This window comes from Rhamphochromis sp. 'chilingali' (assembly GCF_963969265.1).
Source record: "Rhamphochromis sp. 'chilingali' genome assembly, chromosome: 3".
NCBI classification, from domain to species: domain Eukaryota; kingdom Metazoa; phylum Chordata; class Actinopteri; order Cichliformes; family Cichlidae; genus Rhamphochromis; species Rhamphochromis sp. 'chilingali'.
The window spans coordinates 28,478,632-28,496,411 of record NC_137931.1 but is presented as its reverse complement, the minus strand read 5'-3'; the positions used below and the strand labels follow the sequence as shown (position 1 = coordinate 28,496,411).

The 17,780-nt window shown below is 39.9% G+C and overlaps 1 protein-coding gene across 3 annotated transcripts in view; it reads right to left on the bottom strand.

The window, feature by feature from the left end:
• The window catches only part of abi3bpb (ABI family, member 3 (NESH) binding protein b), a 34,252-nt gene extending 28,449 nt beyond the window's left edge, over positions 1-5,803 (bottom strand). For all 3 annotated transcript variants that reach the window (XM_080878810.1, XM_080878808.1, XM_080878809.1), the window contains exon 1: positions 5,532-5,803. In XM_080878810.1, the coding sequence (XP_080734936.1) occupies positions 5,532-5,622 (91 nt within the window). In that variant the 5' untranslated portion in view covers positions 5,623-5,803. The remainder of the gene's footprint in view (positions 1-5,531) is intronic.
• Between the last annotated feature and the right edge of the window lie 11,977 nt (positions 5,804-17,780).

Sequence of the window (17,780 nt, the reverse complement as noted above, 5' to 3'; positions counted from 1 at the left end):
CCAGTCCCAGCATAACGAACCTGTTAGCTGGATTTTTGTAAGGTTTCCCACATGTAATCCCAAAAATTCCTCTGTCTTTAAAATGTTTCTACTCTGAACACAGAACTTCACTACACAGTTGTTATTATTCTCTAGCTTCTGATAATCTATCTTATCAGGTAGATCTTGTCTAGCTGTCACCACAATGCAGTATCTCAGAAAATTGTAAGGAATTTTTATATACCGGTACATTTATGATCCAAATACAATGCTCATGTAACGCTGCAAATTTGTAATATTACAAACAAATTTGTTTGTAAAAACACTGTATTTAAAAATGTCCAGTTTTTTTTAAGATTGCTGCAGCAACTTAATGTGCACCAATTTAGGTGCTGCCCCTTGCTTTGTGTGGTTCTGCTGCAGGTTTATTTCTGTTAAAAGGGAGTTTTTCCTTCCCACTGTGGCCAAAGCACTTTCCCATAGGCAGGTGATCGGATTGTTGGAGTTTCAGTCTTTTCTTTGTGTTATGTACAGTCTTCACCTTACCTTCTTGATATAAAGCACCCTGCGGCAACTGTTGTTTAGTGCCATATACTGTAGATAAAACTGAACTGAAACTGAATTGTAATGGTGTTGCAAAGCCCATGTAGATGATATTGAATGCTGGAATGTTGACAATTTTTGACTTTGTAGGTCTTTAACGAAGATTTATTGCCTCAAACCTTTCATAAAAAACACTGTGATCTGTAAATTGTGCTCCTACCTTTTATGATCCAAGTATCTCTATCAGCTGAAGCCATCAACTGAGGCTCTGTGATGTTTATGTGAGCGGTTATTCAGCCTTAAATAGAGGAAGGTTAAATCAGCTGCTGCTGGAAGACACATCCTTTCATAGAAGTGACTACAGGTTAATGTGGAGCCCAATTGAGCAGTTTGAAGTGATAAATTCCAGCAGAGGAGCATTTTTCTGTTTCTGAACTGTTGTTTTAGCTGATTAACTCTCTGTGCAGAAGCTCAGTGGAACAATCAGGTCTAATTAGGCATTAAAGCCTCCTGCGAGGAACGGCATGTGCCCAATCACTAGACAAGTGTTTTCTTTTTTCTTTTTCTTTTTTGTAAGGTTTGGATTTTTCCAAGCATGTCATTGTGTTCAAGTACATCCAGTCCATCATCTTGTCTAGGTTTTCTTTGGGCTGTTTGTTCATGCAGATCAGTATGAGAAAAGCCTGCAGAGAGGCCAACATGCTGGACATGTGGAATCATGTAGCTCATTCTTGGCACCGCTGTTTGGCCTGTCGAAGGCGGAGGGATAAACCTCAACATCATGACAGACATCAGCCCCCCACCCCCACGGAAAAAAAACAAACAAAAAACAGTGCTTAATATAGACGAGGGTTCCCCCTCCCAAAAGCATGGACAACATATCCCAGCTGCAGCAGTTTTCTCGGTGTGTCAAACTCTTATATCTCTGTAATGACTCTCATTTTTCCTTAGGAACAAATGGACCCTAATGAAGAGACATTAAGTACAACAAAATACCACAAGTACCCACGAAACCAGCGTCAAATGGAAGAAAAAGTACTCCAGCAAGTAACCAAAAGTACTATAAAAAAATCTTAAAATAAACCCACAAACAGTAATAGCTCAAAAAGCTATCAGTGTTCTCATCAACTAACATCATCACATGTGCTACATTAAATACCTGCAACATTACAAAAGACAGTCAAAAAAGCATAACATTTTCTATAAATTCTTACAGCACAGAGCCAAATGCCCAGAAGCACAAAAAACAACCATAAGAACTCAACAATTACCAACAAGAGTACTAAAACAGGTCTTTTACTTCATCTTACTACAAGAAAAGGGTATCACAAGGAGGTAAAAGTACAGAAAAATCACCCAAGTGTGCAAAATATGAAAACCAAAGAACAAGTACTGCCATGTAGTATAAAGAACTATACATTAACTATGTCACCAGGTAGCACAAACAAACAGTAATGAACCAAGTGCATCAAAGTAAATATAAAGCTACTCTAAACTTACACTGCTATGAATCGGAAAGTACCACAAAACTGCTCAAAATAAAGTACCAAAAAGGAGCACAAAGTCCTAACAAAGGCTAAAATACTACAAGAAACCAAACTGTTACATCAAAGTACTGTGGGAAAAAACAATCCAAAGTACTATAAAATGGCATCTGATCCACAAAGAACACATAAAGTATTACTATGCACAAAGAGCAGCTATAAACTGCTCATAACCCAGAAAGGTTCCAAAATAACTACCACTAAGAATTACATTAGAAGTACAGCAAAACATCAAAATGAACTGAAAGATAATGTTGTACCAAAAAGTGATACATGAGTCACTGAGTACTGCAACAAAACATGAACAATAAACCACCACACAAGATGCAGTATTAGAAGGTACTGGTCGTAGTCGGACGACCAGAGAGACACACATAACATTTTCCAGTTAGCAAAAGAAATCACCTGCGTGCAGTCTGGAGTCTGTTTCTGCACACACTCAGTGTGCAGCAGCTCCTTTTAAGGGAAGAAATGCCACCAGACAACAGAGCAAGCCAGCTCATTAGCAGCAACGGTAAAACAGTGTGGTGGAACTCAAACAGTCGTCTGTGATACAGCACAGGCCCCGGTATCTCTAGACCTCCAAGCGTCTGCTCCTGCTGCTGGCTTCAGTGAGGGTTGTTATCATCTTTCAGGTGGGAAATCCCCCCAAAAGAAAATACACAAAGAACTAAAACATGCTGAAACTCAACTTTAAGCCTGAAACTGATCCTGAAATAATCTTCAAAGTTATTTATTTGAAAAACTCCATGAGAAAAAGACTGCACATTGATCCTGCACCCCCTTTTGGCCACACCTCCAGATGGTTTTTGTGTAACTGGATTTAATTTACTGAACATAAAATGTTAGTTATCATGAGATGTGTCACGGCACCCTAAAGGTAAGCTACGAAACAGCATCAAAAACCCACCCACTCATACAATTAAAATTCATCAACTAATCAATGAAAGTACAAAAATGTTACTTAGTGCCCCCTGCAGGTCACCTGCAACTGAAGTTACATTTGTAATAATTAAATCTGTTTGTGTATCCGACTCCAAACATGTTGGCTTCTCGAGTAAAGCTGGACATTTTAATGGGGAGTCTGTGGGGACTGACTAACTGCTGGTGCCTCAAAAGATATTGCATGTTTTAGCATTTAAGTGGGGACTAACCTTGGGTTGTTTTTTTTTTTTATATATAAATGACCCAAAAAAAAGGCGAAAAAGGGGGGCCCCTTCAGGTCAACTGCAACATTATGTTAAAAAAAAAAAAACTCAGTTTGGCTGCTTTTAAGGGGAGAAACAGTTCAAAGAGAAACCAAACAAATTAGAGAGGTATTTAATAAAAATGAAGAATAGAGAAAAAAAATTATTGTTAGTGACACCTTATCGTTTTACACAATAAGTCAAAAGAGAAATCTTTTTGCAATATTTCATGGCATTTCTTTGATAGGACAAGCTTTACATCCACTCTGAGTTTGCACAGGGAAAAATGTGAAGAAACAGTTACACGTGCAAAATTATAACCCTCGAATTCTATTTGTACCTAGATGTATTCAACGAAAATAATGGGAAACAGCTGTTTTTTGAAGCAGCTGCCCAGAAAACTAAAACAGGAGTTGTATGGAAGTTTAACAATGACAAAACCCCTGCAACTGGTCTTTGTTTTACAAACACTGAGAGCCCCGTAATAACCTGTTTGGCTAGTTAACTTTTCCCTTTAAGAGCTTCGGTATAAAAACTGAATCTAACAGCTGTATGTGGGCGTGGCCTGATGAAACTGTTGTCAAGGATCCCCCGAATCTGAAACAAAGCCAGCTGAAACAAACAAAATCAAAGCAGGACTTAGCACGAAACTTGTTCCACATTTACACACGTGTCCCTGTGTGCTTCTTATTCTTCACCACATTAATTACATTTTTGCTCACTCTGTACTTTTGCCACCAATAAACTTCCCTATAAAGAAAGAACTGCGGAAAATATATGCAAAAAAAGATAAAACAAACTGGAAAAAAAAAAAACCACGGAGCTCCTCCAAACACATCACTCACTCTCTCTGTCCCTCTATGTTGCTCTTGGCTGTCTCTCACCCGGTGAGGTAATCTTCTCTGAGCTGTCACGTCAGCCCACCGTGTCTCTCTGAATGAGGGGGATTTTATCATCTTACATAACATAAAAAGCTCAATGAGGCAGAAAAAAATGACAGGTTATTTCATGAATTAGCCCCTCCTCCCATCGGGCCGGGGCAGGCACAACCTGCAGCAAAGCCTGGCTGCAGGAGCTGACAAAGACACCGAACCAAAATCCACCTCAACACTCAGCCAAAAGGCAATCAGGAAAAGGCCAAAATGCATGTATTATAAAGTGTTCTGAAAGAGTATTCTGTCACTTCTCCGCAGCTGCAGACCATTATTGCAGCCAAAGAAGCCGAGTCAGCAGAAAGGAGAGAACGCACTGATGACAGAATCAGGCAAGCACCTGCAGGCGAAGAGCTGCACAGGTCATTAACGGCACACATGGCAGATTAAGCAAGACAAAAACTCAAATCTATTCACAAATGAGTCTTTTTTTTTATGTGCAGGAACACTGAAGGATAAGCAGGCGCTCCAACCAGGGAAATCTGCTAATTCTGCTAAAACTTGGGACAAGTAGCAGCATGAAAACGCTGTTCAGCTCTTAAACATTCAGTTTCCTCAGGGTTTCCTCATGTGTCAAAAGATTCAATAAACTCATCACATTGAACTAATTTGGACACGTTTGAGATATTTGCCTGCCTGCACCCAATCATCATGCTGACTTTAGCACTTCTAGCGTTGTCCTCATAACTTTAATGCTTTCTCTTTTTCTCTTATGTTTATGCGTCTTCTGTGGACAGATTTTTCATCCCTACTCCTACTTTATAATTTAACCATTTATTTTCACTCTTGTGTACCTGCATTGCTTCCTGCCTAAATCTCCTACATCCATTTACTTTCATCTTTGCACTTTTCCACATTTTCATGACTTAAACCTGACTTTTTTTCTTCTCACACCTCACGACTTTTAATTATTACATCCATCCTGTTTGACAGACCCACGGACACATTTTTGTTGCTGCAAACATTATTCTACATTTGCTGTATTACATTGTTATCAAGTTGATGCCACTTTGTTTCACAACTATTTGTTTCTTTTCTGTAGACATTTCACCCACTTACTTCCATTCTTTTAGCATTTATTTCTGTACATTTTCCTCATTTATTTCAAACCTCCTATTGCTTAGTACTACTTGTAAGCATGTCACCATCTTTTGTTTCACAACTTTATGCCAATCTGTTTCATTCATGCATGAAATGAGCCATTTACTCTTTTAGTTTTTGCATTTTTATTATTACAGCTCTGTTACTTTACTTATTTCTGCTCTCTTTCATGCCCGTGCTACCCCGTTGACTTCCCATTACGCTATGCAACTTGGGTTTTTTTGCATGCCGTTTTGTGCACTTGCCTCTGATCCTCTGTGCAGGGATGCCGCTGAGGAGAGTCGTGCCCTCGAGCAGCAGCAGGAGGACTCGGAGGAGGGGAGCGATGCCCGGCATGACCTCTCAAAGCTTCAGCTTGCAGGAGACGAGGATGAAGGCGAGGATGCAGCCTCTGGGATTAGCCTGGAGATGAAGATGGGGCGCAGATTTAAAGGATGAGGAGCAACCAGGTGCTGGACAACTTCACTAAGTGCCTCTCCCTGCAGTTGGTCAGTCGGACTTAGGACTTGTTCAGCTGTTGGACGTCCTCGCTGTGAAGAGGGGGACCACTGAAACGGCAACATCTATAGCTTCTGCAGGTGGGCGTGGCCTGGAAGGCATCTCCAAGCCCCACATACGGCCCTCTGTTACTGTACATGCCCTCCTCTCTCGGCAGCCTGCACCCCTCCCTTTTCTCTCTGGACCTCAAACATGATTTTTTTTTCTCTCTCTCTCTTTTACCCCCTCTCTGCTTTTTTCATCATGCACACCTCCTCCTCCTTCCTCACCCCTCCCTTTCCTCATTTTGTTGTTTTCCAGGGTTTGGCTGTTGGACACTTCAGAGCAGGAGGTTAGCAGCAGGCTGTGATCACAAAGAACCACAAACACGTCAGAAACTGTGTCAACAGTGAAATCATCCATTTAGTGTCTGTTCTTTGTTTGTAACACCCGTGTTTATCTGTGCCAAGACTTTTTTTTAATGTAAAAGTTAGAAAATCATATTAGTGTAAGAGACATTTCTCTGGTTGTGCACAATTTGTTTTTTCATGTTGTTTCTTTCTTCGGTTCTTTTGTGTCTTTTTGTTGTTTTCTTGTTTCAATTTTTAGCAGTTTTATCTATTTTTTTTAGCTATTTTTTGACTTTTTTTGTTAGTGTTGATTTGTGGCTCTGTGGTTAGTTTGTTGTATCATTTTGCATTTTTGTTACATCGTATCCTTTTGTTTTCTCTGCTTTGTGGTCTTTTAGACTCTTTTTGATCATTTTTAATCTCTGTTTTGTGGCTGTTGGTGGTTGTTTTGACTTTTTTGGATTTCTTTCAGTTCTCTTTATTGTTTTTTGTCTTTCTTGTTGTTTTGTTTGTCCTTGCGGCTTTTTAATTGTGTAGATGTTGTTACACTTTGTTGTTATTTTGTGTCCTTTAGTTGTGGTTTTGAGTATGATAAGGCCCAGGGGCCCTTGACCTTGAAGCCCCTTCCAGTTCATTGAGTAATTTAATCATATATGTAAGGGCTGCACATGTTGACAGCTTGTTGAGAAGAGTTACCTCTTGTGGTATAAAGAGTGTTTATTGTACTTAATTTCTGTATAATTGTAGCCTCATGTTTCACCATCATCACCTAAATGATGTTGATAACAGACGTTTTGTTGTTTGGCTCACAGAGCAGCATCTGGATGTGGAACCTGTGTGGGAGGATCTCTGAGGGTTGTACTGACAGGAACGACAGGAATGTATATCAGCCGGGGATGTTTCACAAACACAGAATTGGACAAACTACTGTGACGAGCGTCTGTCAGTGGGACATCTGTCAATGCACACACTGATCACAGCAGCAGTGTGTTTGGGTCACTGAGGTTTGTTGCACGTGCTCGCAGAGCAGAAATCAGAGCGTCCTCGGTGGCCTCGCTGCTCCTGGACCTGAGCACGATGGGAAGCCACACACACACACACAAAAACACACACACAAGCTCCGCCCACATCACAACACATCCGTTCTCTTCACACGTGCATGCTGAGAACAGCCACAGAGCCAAAAACTGACATGTTTTCTCCAAGTTGGAGCCTGAATGGAGGGAGGATGAAGAGGAGGAGGAGGAGCAGCAGTGATGACTGAAAGGAAAACCCAAAACCTGGCCCTGGACTCTGGGTTTATGTATCCAACACGTGCCGTCACATGCGACAGGATGAAGGAGAAAGGGAAAACTGCCAAACAGCAGCTGATGCAGAAGAGGAATGAAGTATCGGAGATTTGTGTTGCACAACAGCAGCAGAAAGCGTAGAAAAAAAAATGGAAAAAAAGGAAATGATGACAGGTGCATATCAAGTGTCAATACTGTTGTAACTAGTGTTAAAGTAAAGTGTAACACTGGCAAAGGAGTGCCGCAGTGGGTCAAAATCCAGAGGCTGCGTCATCGTTTACTATTAGAAACTGTATTAGAGCTGATGCTGTGGATGGAATATTTGCCCCAATGGCCAAATGCAGAACTACAACTGAAAGAAATCCTTTCATCTCCCAGATTTTTCAGTAACAGTAACAGACTAAACTTTTTAAATAACACAATATGGTACAAAGTTTACAAATCTAATACATAATAATATACACAAATCACTCAATTATAGATATAAAAAAATATTCGCAAGAATATTACAGAGGTGGAATATATACTGTATATCTATCTATCTATATATATATATATACTGTATATCTATCTATCTATATATATATATATCTATATATATATATATATATATATATATATATGGGCGTGCTGGGTGTAGTAGTATATATATATAAAAACACCCAGCACGCCCCTGCGGGAGGTTTGTCCTTCAAGCTCGGGTCCTCTACCAGAGGCCTGGGAGCTTGAGGGTCCTGCGCAGTATCTTAGCTGTTCCCAGGACTGCGCTCTTCTGGACAGAGATCTCCGATGTTATTCCCGGGATCTGCTGGAGCCACTCGCCTAGCTTGGGAGTCGCCGCACCTAGTGCTCCGATTACCACGGGGACCACCGTTACCTTCACCCTCCACATCCTCTCGAGCTCTTCTCTGAGCCCTTGGTATTTCTCCAGCTTCTCGTGTTCCTTCTTCCTGATATTGCTGTCATTCGGAACAGCTACATCGATCACTACGGCCGTCTTCTTCTGTTTGTCTACCACCACTATGTCCGGTTGGTTAGCCACCACCATTTTGTCCGTCTGTATCTGGAAGTCCCACAGGATCTTAGCTCGGTCATTCTCCACCACCCTTGGGGGCATCTCCCATTTTGACCTCGGGACTTCCAGGTTATACTCGGTACAGATGTTCCTGTACACTATGCCGGCCACTTGGTTATGGCGTTCCATGTATGCCTTGCCTGCTAGCATCTTGCACCCTGCTGTTATGTGCTGGATTGTCTCTGGGGCATCTTTACACAGCCTGCACCTGGGGTCTTGCCTGGTGTGATAGACCCCAGCCTCTATGGATCTTGTGCTCAGAGCTTGTTCTTGTGCTGCCATGATTAGTGCCTCTGTGCTGTCTTTCAGTCCAGCTTTGTCCAGCCACTGGTAGGATTTCTGGATATCAGCCACCTCCTCTATCTGCCGGTGGTACATACCGTGCAGGGGCCTGTCCTTCCATGATGGTTCCTCGTCTCCCTCCTCTTTCTTGGGTTTCTGCTGCCTGAGGTATTCACTGAGCACTCGGTCAGTTGGGGCCATCTTCCCAATGTATTCTTGGATGTTCGTTGTCTCATCCTGGACTGTGGTGCTGACACTCACCAGTCCCCGGCCCCCTTCCTTCCGCTTAGTGTACAGCCTCAGGGTGCTGGACTTGGGGTGAAACCCTCCATGCATGGTAAGGAGCTTTCTTGTCTTTATGTCAGTGGCTTCTATCTCCTCCTTTGGCCAGCCTATTATCCCAGCAGGGATATAGTGTATTGTTCGATACATATGCGTACCGAACCGAAAGCACTGTATCGAACGGTTCAATATCGTTGTAACTGTTGTAATATCGATACGAATATCGTTGCACCCCTAATATATATATATATATATATATATATATATATATATATATATATATATATATATACACACATATATATATATATATGATTGTCATTTGACTAACCTGTGAACTGTGTCATAGTAATCTTTTGCATAGTTTTCCCCTTCCTCAATCTAATAGCTTATAGGATTCCTAAATACTTAAGTTTGAGAAAGTCACAAAATTTCTTTCCATAGTTTTCCTAAATAAAATTTAACAAAACTGAATTTACTTAAAAATATTTGTTTCAACCATAAAGTTCTGCTTATTTGGGGGTTGTTATCTGCTTTTTTAACTGTTAAAACTGTTTATTTTACACTCCTTATTCATTTCATTCTCACCATTCCGGTTAACCCATTGACTTCTACTGTAAAACTCTTTATGGCTTGTTAATCTTATTCTTTTCGTATGGATTTCCACTTTACCTCATATCGTACCTGACAGTTTACCCATTTACTTCCACAGATCCAGTGCTTACCTCTGACCTTTGTCTGTCCTTCTTGTGTTCCTAAATTTCCTGTTCACTTGACTGTGTTACTTCCGTGCAAGTATGTCAGTCATTTTCCATACAGTTAAAACTCTCAAGTAATTCATTGCTAGTGGAAGAGTTAAAGGACACAGCTCAGGAAATCTCTGAAACCTGAGGAGAAAAGTGTCCCTGATAAATCAGTTTGGCTACAGTGAAGAAGTAGAGTGGATCCTCTTTTCATTCTGCTCCTTCTGAAGTGTGAACGTTGCAGGTTTAAATGGGCAGTAAAGAGTCTCACAGCTGTGAACAACAAGCTTGAACAAGCTGCAGCCAAAGTTAACACTTCAGGTTGTGAAAGCTCGCTCCTCTCGTCGTGTCTGCCTTCATAAAGCTTGTTTTTCTCTGCGAGCAGTAGAGAGGCTCCACGCTTCATCTTGTAAAACTTAAACGTTCCCACATCAAACGGCAGCCCAACTCGACGGACTCAGACTAATTAAGGATGCTGTTATTAGAAACATACTCACAGCCCCAGGGCACTACGCTCCCACTGCACTGCTAATTGGGCTAATGACGCTAACGCAGCCAATTAGGTCAATGAGCCGCTGTTATTCTATGGCCAATTTAGTCAAGTCCAACGCCAAACGAGTCGATTTAACAATTACGACTGAACTCTAATAGCAGATAAAAACATTTTGCACACTGATTCATTAACACTATTAATACAACCGCTACTACTAATTATAATAATAAAACGTTATGTTTCACTTCAGTTCCAATGTGATTAAGAGATTTAAAGTCACACACAAACATGTTACCAGGAATACTACATATACATTATAGCAATGGCATCTTGGAATTGTTTATCAGGAATAATGCTGCTGCATTTCCTCTAAGTTCGTAACCAAAACATGCCTGTTTTAATCCCTGACTTGCAACAGAATCAGTTTTTTGAAACGAGTCCAGTTTTCTTCATTCTCCTCAGTCATCTGTAAATGTTTAATGGCTTCAGATGCTTCATGACTGCACATATCTTAAAAAGTAATGGAGACGCTTCCAAGTCAGTCCCATCGGTGGATCCATGAGTGTGGTGAAGAAATGAAATAGAATGTTTGGCTTCGTTTGGAGGAAATTAGTAGAAAATGATGCACATGACATTTAAAAAAATCACCCTACTGATAACGTGATTAGTATGAATATTTAACACATTACAAACACATGTTTTTGGGTTTGTTTGTTTTTTTGTTGAGAGTTTCAACACAAAGTCTCCAGAAAAGAAAAGTGGAGTGAACTTTGACTTTCAGGGCTAAGCTGACATTTAGTATATCCGCCCTCTGCTGTTCCTGGGAGCTCTTTAACCAATCAAACATCCCTTGTTGACAAAGCGCCTGCGTTGATTCGGCCTGCCAGAGCCCACACGTCACCTGCATCGCATCACGGTGATGAGCGCTGAAGCCAGGAGAGAGAAAACCCAGCGACGCTTATATAACCTTTTTTCTTTCTGGGGGAAAGTGCTGCACAATGCTGCCTTTGTCTGCCTTCAGGCTTCAGCAGCACAACTGAGAGAAGCACTAAAACAGGCACAAAGACCCATAACAGGCTGAAACACATGACCTTTTTTTACACTTAACAGCCCCACTAAGTCTCCCTAATCTGTCAATAAAGTCAATATTAATTATGCTTAATAAATGCAGGGATTTATATTCTTTGAATTATGAGTGCTACAATAATTGAGGAATTTCAGTGCAGTTGCTTTTAATGACCCCTATCTGATGAGCTTCATCTGGACCTAATCTGGTGGTGAAAAGAAGGTTTTTAGGTTTTATCTGTTTCTTCATGTTGCTTTACACAAAGACACTGTGGTTTTTCTTGGTGTCAGCATTAAAGATAATTCACCTGTCAACCAAATAGACAATATGAAAGTTGAATGTAGCTTCTGGGTTTGAAAAGCACGAGTGGCGTATAGCTGCATTCATTTTTAATGGCCACTGGGAAGGAGGGGTGATAGCTGCAAAAAGACTTAAAGTCTATGAAACAAAAAACAGCTCTTTGGTCTGACTGCCCATTGACAGTCCATCGACAGCAGAGTCTACCTGCAGGGAGGATCAGTTGTTGATGGAGGATGTGTCAAAAACATGTATGGCTTCTGTTATTGTTGTTCCATTAGCCAGTCGTGAGGAAAAAGAAGAGTTCTACCATATAAAGAGCTGAAGTGAAATTAAGTGGGTTGTGCTTCTTTTTCTAGTGGACATTGCTGTTACTTTCTTCCCTGTTCAGGCCCACTTATCAACCAGTTAGCATCTGACCAATGTACAGGTCATCGAAGTGCAGCTGAGGTTTTGGACGACTGCAAAGGAGCACATTTGTGGTGGATAAAAATCACCCCCTGTCAGAGGAGGAGCCAGACATTTGAAACACCCGGGGCTTAGCCCTAAAGGGTAGTATGCATGTGGGATTTTTTTTTTTTTTGAGGGGGGGGGGGGGGGGGGGGGTGTAGAAATGACTGAAAGATTAATAGGCTCTGTTTTGAGTTTTGTTCAAAAAAGAATGACTTCATATAGGGAAATATATATATCACACATGCAGGACACCTTAAACTAGTTTTTTAATTGAGCAGCAAGACAGAACGAAGTCGGGGCTGTATCAAGACACAGGGACTAAACCCCAATTCAACCAGACCCAGAACTGATCCAGAATTAAAACAGGACTACAACAGTTCAAAAGCAGGATTACTGAGGACTTAACCAAGACATAACCACAATCAGAACTAGATGATAGTAGCACTAAAAATCATCATAGACCTGCACTACACTTATTTATTTAATTCTACCAAAGTACAATATTTAGATTGAGAAAAGTTTATATAATTATTTAGCCTTGTTGTGCAAACAAGCCTGCAGAACTTAATAAATATAGAATTTGAAAAATAGCAAACCTAAAAAGAAACACTAGGTACGAGATACATGAGTACCTATGATACAGTGATACTTTTAGTAAGCAACCATTTGACTAACATGTGTGTCTCACCTGCTCTTGTTCATCTCTGTTCTGTCCTCATTCTCCATCTCAATCTCTGCTCCTCTCTCGCCCTCTCTGCTCCTCTCTCTCCCTCTTTGTGCTGACAATCATCAAATATACAGTTGAAACCAGATATTTACAAACTCTTCAGATCAAAACACAAACACTTTTTTAATTGTAACATCAAATCAGACTAAATGTTTATTTTTTTAGATTGATAAATATAAAAACATATGTGTTAACTTTAAGAGTAAAGAGAGAAACTGTCTGTGTTTTTTAATTGCAAATGGCACCAAATTGTATTCAAATTGAGCCACACTTATGGAACTCCACGATTCTTTTCCTGGTGTTTTGGTTGACATCTCTGGATTTTCCCATGTCAAAGAAACAGGCTCTGTGTTTTGCCTTATATGCATCCACAGCTGTGCCACCAATTTACTCACATGGACTCTACTAACCTATCAGAAGCTTCTTCAGCTCAGAATGGAATCGTCTGGAGTTTTCTTATTAATTAACAAACTTAGTGTACATGTACTCCTAAATTTAATGAAAGTGATAAAAAATAGACAGCTCTGTCTCTCTTTATTCTGACATTTAACTAATTCAAAATATATTTCAATATTTATCTAAAACAAAAGTTTACTCTAAATTGATGTTGTACAGTAAAAATGTTTTATGTTTTCTCCCTAAAGTGTATGTAAATATCTGGTTACAAATGTGAATATCCTGCTGTGTACTGAAATCCCTCTTGTTTTGCATAGAAATATACTGAACAACATAGTAAGCATAATATATAAAATAACATTTACCTGAGTTTTTTCTTTGAAAGAACCCTCTAATGTCCATTCTTATATTTCAGTACATAACTGAAACCGAATTAGTCGGGGAGGGTAAGAACTGAAAATATGAAATAAACACACGTAAGCTAAGACTCTCTAAAAAATAGCATTTGTTCGGCTTTTCATTTCGCCATTTGTTGATTCACTTGAAGAGCAAGTAAAATAATATTGGTCAAGTGATCAGTTTCATATCAATCTTTCGTGATGCACCGTCATATTTACATTATTTGTACGGTACGAATGATTTGCTTTGGTACCTGCTCAAACTTAAGCTCTCCTTAGTATGGCTGGCTCCATCTCTCCAACAGCGCACTCACGGGCAGCAGCTGCCCCGCCCCCTCGCTCAGTCGCTTAGTGCCTGAGCTTGGATCATACCAATATCAGGGGGGGATTCACGCACAGTCGTAAATTCCCACAGTGTGCACTATGTGCTTCGAATATTGTGTGTACTTTTTGTTTTATACAGTTGTCAGCCAGGCATCTAACTATGAAAAAATTACACTCCAAAATACCCCGGGCTTCTGACAAAACAACCCGGGCTTAAGCCCCGTAAGCCACCCCCACGCTCCGCCCCTGCCCCCTGTACAGGAGAACCCAAAAGCACTTCCTGCTGTAAAGTTTTAACATGCAAGTCCATGAGGACTGAGATACTGCTGGAGCCTCAAGTGGACATTAGAAGAACTGCAGTTTTTTTTTTGCCTCATTTGTCAGATTTGGAGGTTGCCACATTGGTTACACATCCTCAACATTACCCTCATTTTCTTGAATTCATCTGAATATCATCTCCTCCTTTAGGATTTCCAGCACCATTTAGATAAATCAGCTCCAATGGTGTTCCATCAGTTTTCTTTCCACCTGTTCCTTTCATGGATTTCTTTTTCTCCATGGCCGAACGCTCAGGAAGTATCACCATTCGAGGACGAGCAATGCTTGCTGTCTCCCAGTTCTCAGGTGGGCGCTGGGTAATGAGGTAATTACAGGATTGTTGGGTATTTCTTTCCAAGTGCCTTGAATGGATTCCCAGAGACACGTGTGGAATCAGAGCCAGAGCTTCATATTCCTGTTGGAGGGTGGAGGGGCCTGGGATCAGATGGCAGATGAGACAGCAAGAGGAAAGTTTCAAAACACAAAGAGTTCTTCAGTCTTTGCCTATGCTAGTTAAGGGGCTGCTGGGAAACTGGCGAATGGACAAGGGAAATCATGACGAATACTCGGCACTGCAGATGAGTCGGTTTTTGAGGCTGACCAAGCTTATTTGGAACAGAAAATGGAGGCAAACCCAAAAATTAAAGCTCAAATTGTCTGTTGTCAAACTCAGTTCCACCCTCAATTGTGACTTTGTACAAGTTTCCCGACCAGTGACAAATTAACACTTTAGGTCCACAGATACAAATTAACAAGAGTTGCAATGAACTTGTTTACACTAATACCATTACTATTTGTGGTAATGAAAGTGGTAAAAATAGACCAGAGCTATAATTATTTTACGGACTTCATACAAACCAATCTTTCTTGGGCGTATAGTTATCTCAGAGTTAATGACTTTACATAATATATTCATATCAGAACAGAGTTATGGTGGATAACCATTTTTAGGTTCCTCAATACTCTTGTTTGTCATACAAAAGTCTGGTTTTATCTTGTTCACATTTTATCCTTTCGTCACAAGTTATGGTCTTCATCACAAAATATTGTGTTAATTGCAAAAAACAAAATATATCTTTTTAAGCTTTATGTTATAACCACAAACGAAAAAAAAAAAAAAAACAAAACACTGGAACACAGCTCTTATTCTTTGAATTCAGAAGCTTTCAAGCTTTTTGCCAAAGGTGTATAAAATTAGGCACATAGCCACACAGTCTGCCTTTAAAAGACATGTGTGTAAGAATGAGTCAGTCTAAAGAGCTCACTGAATTCAAGGATGGTGCTGTAACAGGATGTCACCATTGCACCAAGTCAGTTTCTCCCTTGATATTTAATGGTAAAATTTAAGTGGTATCATTACAAAATGAAGTGGAGCTGCCAAGTGCTGAGGCCCATACTGTGTAAAAGTCAGTTCTCTGCTGGCTTTGGCATTAACATCAGCACAAAACTACGTTCTAAGAGCTTCATGCCACGGGTGTCCAAGGCTAAGCAGCTCTTTTAGGTGTAATGTGCAGGTGGCCTTTTGTACGTATAGCCTGTCTAATCAATCACATTTCAAAATCAATTCCAAAGCATACAGGTGCCTGTGTAATGGAGTGCACATAGGTTACATCTCACAGTGGAATGCAAAAGTTTGGGCAACCTTGTTAATAGTCATTATTTGCCTGTATAAATCATTGGTTGTTACAATAAATAAAAAAAATGTCAGTTAAATATATCATATAGGAGACACACACAGTGATATTTGAGAAGTGAAATGAAGTTTATTGGATTTACAGAAAGTGTGCAATAATTGTTTAAACAAAATCAGGCGGGTGCATAAATTTGGACACCACAAAAAAAAGAAATGAAATCAATATTTAGCAGATCCGTCTTTTGCTGTGGGCGGAGAAAAGGCTTCCTCTGCATCACTCTCGCATACTGTTGGTTGACTCTGACTGTTCTCACCATTCGTCGCTTCTGTCTAGCCAAGATTTTTCTTGGTCTGCCACTTCAAGCCTTAACTTGAACTGAGTCTGTGGTCTTCCATTTTCTCAATATATTCCTAACTGTGGAAACAGCTTACATCTCTGAGACAGCTTTCTGTATCCTTCCCCTAAACCATGATGGTGAACAATCTTTGTCTTCAGGTCATTTGAGAGTTGTTTTGAGACCCCCTGTTGCTACTCTTCAGAGAAAATTAAAAGAGGAGGGAAACTTACAATTGACCCCCTTAAATACTCTTTCTCATTACTGGATTCACCTGTGTATGTAGGTCAGGGGTCACTGAGCTTACCAAGCCAATTTGAATTCCAATAATTAGTTCTAAAGGTTTTGGAATCAATAAAATGACAACAGTGCCCAAATTTATGCCCCTGCCTGATTTTGTTTAAACAATTATTGTACACGTTCTGTAAATCCAATAAACTTCATTTCACTTCTCAAATATCACTGTGTGTGTCTCCTATATGATATATTTAACTGACATTTTATATTGTAGCAATAAATGATTTATACAGGACAGTAATGACTATTAACAAGGTTGCCCAAACTTTTGCATCCCACTGTATTTTTGCTGCAATGCTTTGGATAAGAACAGAAGTGGACAGGATGCATTAAAAGGATGTCATGAATGATGGGGAGAAAATTTCTACAATTTCTTGGATGAAATTATTTTATTTTCATTTTAAAATTCAAGAGGCATTAAAAGGCTATAAAGAATTGTAGAATATATAATAAGTGGCCTTATTGATAGAATATAATATAAATAATATAAAACTGGTCACTTGTAAGACAATGTAGCATTCATGAGAAACTAGGGTGTTATCTGCATTAAAAAAAAATTAATGTGATACTTTTTGTAGCTGTGACCTACAGGAAATAACAGCAAAGGAGGCAAAACAGGAGTGTATGTCTACCCAATGCTTGGCTCCTCTTCAGGTGTTTCAGGCAGTCCCAAACGAAATTCTCCAGTGTGTGATAACAATGTATTTTAACCACTTTTGTTAAGTGAGGTTTCATTTACTCAAGCATAATCAACCTTTTTGTTCATGAAATCCCCCAAAAGGCCCATTTGTAGCTGGAAAAACCTTGAAGTTATTGTCTCATTAGCTTATTGTCTGGGCTCATTTGAATGATTACTACAAATGGGAAGCAGATTTTATCTTTATCTTTAAGAGAAGACCATGGTTGCCATTGTTGGAATATCAGTCCAGCCTTCCAGGTAATAAAAGGTAGATTTAAAGGATATACAGACCTGAGCTGTCTGATGGTTTGAATCAAGTCAGAAACCAAAGGAAGCACGCTAATCAACCTTCCTGTTGAATTTATATGCAGTCATATAGATTGGAGAACAGGTTTATGTTCTGAGAAAATCTGCTGTATAAAGACAGAAAGGCTTTCCAAATAAATTTTGACTCCTGTTAAACCCAGAGGAGGTTCCCATGTGGAGGAGCAGACCTCTAATTCCATGTTCGGGTCTTATGGAGCCATAAATCAGATCCAACTCAATCCATCACAGCTGAAGGCTGTGCTTTTTCCATTCT